This window comes from Chiloscyllium plagiosum, unplaced genomic scaffold, assembly GCF_037043375.1.
Source record: "Chiloscyllium plagiosum isolate Xiang-an unplaced genomic scaffold, Cpla_swu_hap1 HiC_scaffold_50, whole genome shotgun sequence".
In the NCBI taxonomy this organism is placed as follows: domain Eukaryota; kingdom Metazoa; phylum Chordata; class Chondrichthyes; order Orectolobiformes; family Hemiscylliidae; genus Chiloscyllium; species Chiloscyllium plagiosum.
Genome location: NW_028270188.1, coordinates 51,423,823 through 51,433,541, shown reverse-complemented (window position 1 = coordinate 51,433,541; position 9,719 = coordinate 51,423,823). Strand labels below are relative to the sequence as shown.

General features: G+C 49.9%; 1 protein-coding gene across 1 annotated transcript; it reads right to left on the bottom strand.

Annotated features, from left to right (window-relative positions):
* Positions 1-2,348: 2,348 nt before the first annotated feature.
* LOC122547354 (relaxin-3 receptor 1-like) lies at positions 2,349-3,626 on the bottom strand. The gene has a single exon (XM_043685986.2). The coding sequence runs from the start codon at positions 3,624-3,626 to the stop codon at positions 2,457-2,459; it is 1,170 nt and encodes a 389-aa protein (XP_043541921.2). The 3' UTR covers positions 2,349-2,456.
* Between the last annotated feature and the right edge of the window lie 6,093 nt (positions 3,627-9,719).

Sequence of the window (9,719 nt, the reverse complement as noted above, 5' to 3'; positions counted from 1 at the left end):
TCCAGAGACCCAGGTAATGATCTGAGGACCCGGGTTCAAACCCCGCCATGTCAAAATTGTATTCAGTAAAAATCTGGAATTAAGAGTCTAATGATGACCATTGTTGGGGGGAGAAAAACCCAATGTGTTTGACTCATGGTCCTTTCGGGAAGGAAACTGTCATCCTCACTAGGTCTGGATTACATGTGACTCCAGACCCACAGCGATGCAGTAGATTCCCCTCTGATTAGGGATGAGGAAGAAATACTGGCTCAGCCAACGCTGTCTTCGTCCTGTGAGTGAATCTTAAAAAAACAGCACTCTGGCAAAAAGCAATATGGAATTGCCTCATCTCCCCTCCCTCTAGTTCTTTTCCCGAGTCCCTTCACGCCACGACACCCTCTGGTGACCGACCCCTGCTCTCCAGTGGGAATGGTTTCTCCCCCCCCCCCCCCCCCCCCCCATCACCCTCTTGTGATTCCAACTTGCCCCTTAACCGTTTCTGAAGGCTTCTCCCAGTCTCTCCCGCATCCTACTCTGGGGGGTAACCTCCCTCTGTGCCCTTTCAGAGTTCTCGCTGTCCTTCCTAAAATGGTGACACCAAAATTGGATACCCAATGCCAACCCACTGTTAGCAGGTAACTCATTGATAGCTCACCACCAGGATGTAATTCCTCCGTCTGGGAACAATGGATTTGACTGGGAATGAGCAGGAAGCAGCGATGAAAGGAAGTTCTGATCCTTATAATTAGATTTAGAATCCCTACAGTGTGGAAACAGGCCCTTCGGCCCAACAAGTCCACACCGACCCTCTGAAGAGTAGCCCACCCAGACCCATTCCCCTACCTGTTATTTATTCCTGACTAATGCACATAACCCTGGACACAATGAGCAATTTTAGCATAGCCAATTCACCCTAACCTGCACAGCTTTGGATTGTGGGAGGAAACCAGAGCACATCCAAGCAGACACAAGGGGGAGAATGTGCAAACTCCACACAGACAGGTGCCCCAGGCTGGAATCGAACCCGGCTCCCTGGCACTGTGAGGCAGCAGTGCTAACCACTGAGCCACCGTGCCACCCTCGTGCGACTCAGCTGAAGATCTGCCCTCAACTTTGGCAGTGTGCGTCTCCGTATTGTAGAAATGATATTGGGGCATTGCTAACCAAATAAGAACGAGGTGGGCACCACATCTGAAGGGTCAAGCAGCTCAGGACAGATTGAACAACTAGCATCCCGAGCAAAGGACTCGACAACAAATGTGGAAAGATTGTTTCACGCTGTGGGATATGCTCACAGAATGAGGGGTTGCCCATTGAGGACGGAGATGAGGAGGAATTCCTTCTCTCCGAGGGGAGCGAATCTGTGGAATTGTTTACCGCAGGCATCGTTAGGTATATCCGAGGCTGCGATTTTTTTAATCAGGAAGGGAAAAAGGTGGGGAAAGAAAGAGTTGAGGGGCGATCTCATTGAATGGTGAAGTGGACTCAATGGGCTGAATTGCCTTCTTTCACTCCCATGTCCGACGGGAGACTGCAAGTGGTCGTCTTTTGCAATTATGAAAGGTTGGGACAATGCAGCCTTAAACTATGTCCGCGTGCAGCAAAACAGTGAGGAAGATTGAAATTAGGGTGAAGGGGCCATCAATACAAGACAGTCACTGAACTGTTCACTTAGGAGATTTATTTTTCCAGAGAGCAGTAGGAATGAGAATCTTCCTCCATGGGGCCTGGTCAAAGCCAGTAGTGATAAGCTGGCTAAACATCATAAGATCTTAAGATGTAGCAGCCAATATTGACCATTGATTCCCTTCCTGTATCCTCGAATATATTTAATAGCCCAGTCTCGACAGCCCTCTGTGGTAAAGGATTTCACAGATTCACTCCCCTTCGGAGGGGAAACGAATCCTCCCTATCTCTGTCTTGAGTGGGCGACCCTTGAAACTCAGATGGTGCCCCTCTGGTTCTGGACTCTCCCACCAGGAGAAACAATCTCTCCACCTCCACCCTGTCAAGTCCCCTAAGTCTCTTACATATTTCAATGTGGTCACCTCTCAATCTTGTAGAGTCATGTGGCACGGAAACAGGCCCTTGCGCTCAGCCTGCCCGCGCCAACCAGGTTTCCCAACCTGAACTCGTCCCATTTTCCTTGGTTGAGCCCCAAACTCTCTAAGTCTTTCCTATCCATGTTTTAAACGCCAATGAGTACAGGGCCCAACCTACTCGACCTCTCCTTGTAAGAAAATGCCTCTATACCCAGGATCAACCTCGCGAACCTTCTCTGGACTGCCTCCTATTATTACTCACAATGGATGAAAACGTTGGAAATGGATAGCAGGAAGGCTAAGGAGGTTGCTGGGGATGCTGAATGGTTTATTATATACACGTACAGGCATATTGTTCTTCCGTCAGACTGAGCGATAGATGGAGTCCACAGGTTGGGCGCCCCCAAGTGGACAGCACTTGGAGTGCACCCTTCAGTTCTGTTGCACAAGACTGGAAGTGGTTGAAGGCAGCGTGTTACATCTCTGACCGGGGGCGTTGGATTCCAGCTGGCTGTTCATTTGGTTCAAGGGGATGCCAACCTGGTTGGCTTCGTGTTGGCTCGGGTAGAGGGTGGTGCCTTGGCACGTCCACAGGGAGCTGACGGAGGAGATCCTTTGGAAGACATTCTTCATTGCCTCCCTGAACTCCCTCCGCATCAGGCAGTAGATAATGGGGTTGAGGCAGCTGTTGGTGTAGGCCAAGCAGATGGTGAATGGGTGGATGTAGGTGTGAGTGATATAGTACGCTCTGCTCCAGTGGACCAATTCTAATTTGACCAGCACTCCCCAGCAGGTTATCACATGGTTAGGTAGCCAGCAAAGGAGAAAGGACATGATCAACAGGATGACAGACTTGGTGACTTTGGATTGCCTCTTTGCATTGTTGCCACTCAGCTTATGGTGGTGCAGAAATCTTATAAGCAGCAAATAGCAGACGGTTATGACTGTCAGGGGGATTATGAAAGTCAGCAAGATCCTCTGAATGTGTTGGAAGGCCAAGAAATATTGTCCAGCTGGGAATTTCTGGATGCACAGTTCATCGCCGTAGATATTGACGGTCTGGGAGTATATGGTCAGGGGTAAGGTCACAGCGATAGCTGTAAGCCAGATGGCCAGGATGACACACTTGACCATGCAGGGCCGGAAGGGAGTCCTGCCCGGTCTGAGAGTTTGCACCATCGAGCAGTAGCGGCTGACACTCATGGCGGTCAGGAAGAAGACGCTCGCATACATGTTCAACACGGTGACAAAGAGGACCAGCTTACACATGGCAAGGCCGAAGGGCCAGATGTGGTCCAGGACAATTTCCGCTGCCCAAAAAGGCAGCACCAACACAAAGTGGAAGTCGGTCAGGGCCAGGTTGAAGACGAAGCGGTTGATGGTGGACGGGCTCTGTCTGTTGAAGCCTTGGATGAGATACAAGACCAGGAGGTTTCCCAAAATCCCCATGGCGCACGTGACAGAGTAGATCAGTGCTATGGTGATTCGTAAAATGGTGTAGAAGGCCCCTAAGACACCAAAATTGCCTGGTTCAAAGATTGAAGTGCTGTTAATCTCCAAGTAATCATTGTCTGTCGCATTGTCAAGATCTGTCCCAATCATTGTTGCTCCAAGCCAAAGCAACATGCCAATCATTGACTAAGAAACAATTAAATGCAGGCTATTTATAGCTGCGTAATTGTCATTAATACCAAAGTTATAATGAGACGTTATCCCACAGGCAGTGACCTGCCTCCTCAGATGAATTAAAAGGTCTCACAGGCAATATGTCAAAGAAGAGTTGGCGTGCAGACTTCTCTGCAATGAGCTGGGGCCAACATCCACCCCTCAGCTGTTGTCACCAAAGCACAGACACGCCCAGCCTTTACTGCAATACTGGTTGTGGGATCTTGCTGTGCTGAGATTAGCAAGATGTGTTTCCTATACTGGAACTTCAAAAGATCCCGCATCCACCACAGACCACTTCTGGGGAGTCCCGCGGTGTTGGAAGGTGCTACCGAAATGCAGGTTCATTTCCTCACTCGTTACATGAGGGCAGACATGCACAAAGCAAATATTTGGTGCTTCATTTTTGAGCAGATTGAAATCCACTGAATGCTTTCTGTAGAACTTTCTTGAAGTGTTTCATCCTCTGTCCAGCACTGCACTGCAACTGTGCTCAGCTATGTTTTACCCGTGACAGAATTTTGCAATTTGTATCAAAGGCTTGCTACTAAATATATTACAAATATGTGCTAGAAACTGGCTATCAGTCTCTCTCTCTCTCTCTTCTGAACACTCTTTGATCCCTTAGCTACGTGCAGGAGAGTTGGCGCCTGGGACCAATGAGTCCCCCAAATAAACTCTTCCAAAAGGAAGCTTAGTCTTTAGGACAGCGTTCAGAGACGTGCAGGGCTGGTGGAAATAGTGCTTCCTTATCCATCTCCTCTGCCGTTCCTCCCTTACTCACAGAATGCAACTTCAAGCCTTGGCGAAGGGTTTCGGCCTGAAACGTTAACTTTTCTACTCCTCGGACGCTGTCTGACCTGCTTGTGTTTTCCCAGCTCTGCATCTGTTGACTGTGAATCCCAACATCTGCAGTCCTCACTGCCTACCTGCAACTTCACGGTGGTCCATCACCTCGCCCTCAGGGTCTAGTCGCTGTCCATCCTCGCCAAATTGTTCGAGGCCACCACCTTGAGGGTCAGTCGGTTGCTGTCCGCGGTGCTGAAACGGTCAAGCAGCCCGGCGAGACAGGGGTCGCTCCAGGAGGCTGGCGCTGTCCGCGGTGCTGAAAGCTCTGCTCCGCTTCCCCTGAGCCTATTACCTGTTCCCCAAGAGCCCAACCCAGATTTGGCGAAACTTTCCGCATGGAAGGTTCCGATGGCGACACAGACACCGCCCCTTTTCGCGACGTGGGAGCTGGGCACAACCTCTCTGTGGCAAGCCCACTTGCTGCTGAGCTCTGGACCTGGGGAAGAGTGAGGGGAAAGGAGATGCAGGTTCACAGCTGAATACGCGATGAAATATGCTGCGAGACAGCTTCAAACGCTGAGAAACCACTTCATCATTTGCGCAGAGGAGGCATTTCCGATCAGTTGTTGTGGAGCAGGTCAATGAGATCTAAAATAAAAGTGCACTGTATAACTCACATGAACCTCGGTACCACAGAATTAGTGATATAAACAGAGCCCTCACTGTAGCACTCTGACATATCCCATTGTCTTACTGTAACACTCTGATATACCCACACCCCTCAGTGTAACACTCTGATATATCCCACACCCCTATCTGTAACACTGATATACCCACACACCTCACTGTAACACTCAGATATACCCACACCCCTCACTGTAACACTCTGATATATCCCACACCCCTATCTGTAACACTGATATACCCACACCCCTCACTGTTACACTCTGATATATCCCACACCCCTATCTGTAACACTGATATACCCCACACCCCTCACTGTAACACTCTGATATACCCACACCCCTCACTGTAACACTCTGATATATCCCACACCCCTATCTGTAACACTGATATACCCACACCCCTCACTGTTACACTCTGATATATCCCACACCCCTATCTGTAACACTGATATACCCACACCCCTCACTGTAACACTCTGATATATCCCACACCCCTATCTGTAACACTGATATACCCCACACCCCTCACTCTAACACTCTGATATAACCCACACCCCTCACTGTGACACACTGATATACCCCACACCCCTCACTGTAACACTCCGATACACCCCCCACCACTCACTGTAACAGTCTGATGTACCCCACACCCCTCACTCTAACACTCTGATATAACCCACACCCTCACTGTGACACACTGATATACCCCACACCCCTCACTGTAACACTGATATACCCCACACCCCTCACTGTAACACTCTGATATATCCCACACCCCTATCTGTAACACTGATATACCCACACCCCTCACTGTAACACTCTGATATATCCCACACCCCTATCTGTAACACTGATATACCCCACACCCCTCACTCTAACACTCTGATATAACCCACACCCCTCACTGTGACACACTGATATACCCCACACCCCTCACTGTAACAGTCTGATGTACCCCACACCCCTCACTCTAACACTCTGATATAACCCACACCCCTCACTGTGACACACTGATATACCCCACACCCCTCACTGTAACACTCCGATACACCCCCCACCACTCACTGTAACACACTGATATATCCCACAGTCCTCACTGATTCGGAGATGCCGGTGTTGGACTGGGGTGTACAACGTTAAAAACCACACAACACCAGGTTATAGTCCAACAGGTTTAATTGGAAGCACACTAGCTTTCGGAGCGACGCTCCTTCATCAGGTGGTTGTGGAGGGCTCAATCGTAACACAGAATTTATAGCAAAAATTTGCAGTGTGATGTAACTGAAATTATGCATTGAAGAATTGATTGTCTGTTAAGCCTGTTACAATTAAGGTTGTGAGTGTGAGAAAGTGTGTGTGTGTAGTGAGTGCAGAGTGTCTTAAGTCTGTGAGGGGGTGCATGTGTGGGAGTCTGTGTGTCTATAAGGGTCTGTGTGTCTATAACCCTTATAGACACACAGACTCCCACACATGCACCCCCTCACAGACTTAAGACACTCTGCATTCACTACACACACACACACACACTTTCTCACACTCACAACCCCCACCCCAGACAGACACACACACACAGACAGATAAAGACCCAAATGCACACATATGTTTTGTGTGTGGTGAATTTTTTTGAGACAAAGTTACATTACACTTTGTTCAAAAACCACATATATAGATTCATGTCGAACTCTGAGCTCAAAAACTGCATGAATTTATGTAAAACTCTGTTATTTCACTTTTTAGATTGGAATCAATCTAAACATCAGGTCATAGACAGAGAACATAGGGGGCTAACACTTTCAACATATTGTCTAGCTATCACCATTGTTAACAGCTAACCCGAGAATGCAACTTTTAGAAAAAAGGGTTTTGTGATTTACACATGAAAGAGGTGAAACTATCACTGTATTCTAACAGATGAAAGGCTTAACAGACAATCAATTCTTCAATGTATAATTTCAGTTACATCACACTGCAAATTTTTGCTATAAATTCTGTGTTACGATCGAGCCCTCCACAACCACCTGATGAAGGAGCGTCGCTCCGAAAGCTAGTGTGCTTCCAATTAAACCTGTTGGACTATAACCTGGTGTTGTGTGATTTTTAACTGTGTAGTCCTCACTGTAACACACTGATATACCCACACCCCTCACTGTAACACTGATATACCCCACACCCCTCACCGTAACACTCTGATATACCCCACACCCCTCACTGTAACACACTGATATACCCCACACCCCTCACTGTAACACACTGATATACCCATACCCCTCACTGTAACATTGATATACCCCACACCCCTCACTGTAACACACTGATATACCCCACACCCCTCACTGTAACACACTGATATACCCACACCCCTCACTGTAACACTGATATACCCCACACCCCTCACCGTAACACTCTGATATACCCACAGCCCTCACTGTAACACACTGATATACTCCACACCCCTCACTGTAACACTCTGATATACACCCCACCCCTCAATCAAACACACTGATATATCCCACACCCCTCAATGTAACACACTGATAAACCCACACCCCTCACTATAACACTCGGATATATCCCAGACCCATCGCTGTAGCACACTGATATACCAAAACCCTCACTGTAACACTCTGATATACTCCACACCCCTCACTCTAACACTCTGATATACTCCATATCCCTTACTGTTACACTCTGATATACAGGAGGAGAAAGTGAGGTCTGCAGATGCTGGAGATCAGAGCTGAAAATGTGTTGCTGGAGAAGCGCAGCAGGTCAGGCAGCATCCAGGGAACAGGAGAATCGATGTTTCGGGCATAAGCCCTTCTTCAGGAATGAGGAAAGTTTGTCCAGCAGGCTAAGATAAAAGGTAGGGAGGAGGGACTTGGGGGAGGGGCGTCGGAAATGTGATAGGTGGAAAGAGGTCAAGGTGAGGGTGATAGGTCAGATTGGGGTGGGGGCGGAGAGGTCAGGAAGAAGATTGCAGGTTCAGGAAGAAGATTGCAGGTTAGGAAGGCGGTGCTGAATTCGATGGATTTGACTGAGACAAGGTGGGGGGAGGGGAAATGAGGAAACTGGTGAAATCCGAGTTCATCCCTTGTGGTTGGAGGGTTCCTAGGCGGAAGACGAGGCGCTCTTCCTCCAACCGTCGTGTTGTTGTGGTCTGGCGATGGAGGAGTCCAAAGACCTGCATATCCTTGGTGGAGTGGGAGGGGGAGTTGAAGTGTTGAGCCACAGGGTGGTTGGGTTGGTTGGTCCGGGTGTCCCAGAGGTGTTCTCTGAAACGCTCCGCAAGTAGGCGGCCTGTCTCCCCAATATAGAGGAGGCCACATCGGGTGCAGAGGATGCAATAGATGATGTGTGTGGAGGTGCAGGTGAATCTGTGGCGGATATGGAAGTTTCCTTTGGGGCCTTGGAGGGAGGTGAGGGGGGAGGTGTGGGCGCAAGTCTTGCACCTCCTGCGGTTGCAGGGGAAGGTGCCGGGAGTGGAGGTTGGGTTGGTGGGGGGTGTGGATCTGACGAGGGAGTCACGGAGGGAGTGGTCTTTACGGAATGCTGATAGGGGAGGGGAGGGAAATATATCCTTGGTGGTGGGGTCCGTTTGGAGGTGGCGGAAATGATGGTGGATGATGCGCTGTACATGGAGATTGGTGGGGTGGTAGGTGAGGACCAGTGGGTTCTGTTAGGTTCTGTGAGGACCAGTGGGGTTCATAGCCAACTGCCGCCGTGATATTAACCGCCACCTGAACTCCCCCACCCCTCTCACCCACTCCAACCTCTCACCCTCAGAAGGCGCAGCCCTCCACTCCCTCCGTTGCAACCCCAACCTCACTATCAAACCAGCAGACAAGGGAGGTGTGGTAGTAGTTTGGCGCACCGACCTTTACACCGCTGAGGCCAAACGCCAAATCGCAGATACCTCCTCCTACTGCCCCCTTGACCATGACCCCACCCCCCACCACCAAACCATCATCTCCCAGACCATCCATAACCTCATCACCTCAGGGGATCTCCCATCCACCGCCTCCAACCTCATAGTCCCACAACCCCACACCACCCGCTTCTACCTCCTGCCCAAAATCCACAAACCTGACTGCCCCGGCCCACCCATTGTCTCCGCCTGCTCCTGCCCCACCGAACTCATCTCCGCATACATTGACACCGTCCTGTCCCCCTTAGTCCAAAAACTCCCCACCTACGTTCGGGACACCACCCAAGCCCTCCACCCGCTCCATGATTTTCGCTTCCCCGGTCCCCAACGCCTTATCTTCACCATGGACATCCAGTCCCTATACACCTCCATCCCCCATCACGAAGGACTCAAAGCCCTCCGCTTCTTCCTTTCCCGCCGTACCACCCAGTACCCTTCCACTGACACCCTCCTTCGACTGACTGAGCTGGTCCTCACCCTGAACAACTTCTCTTTCCAATCCTCCCACTTCCTCCAAACCAAAGGAGTAGCCATGGGCACCCGCATGGGCCCCAGCTATGCCTGCCTCTTCGTCGGATATGTGGAACAGTCCATCTTCCGCAACTACACTGGCACCACCCCCCACCTTTT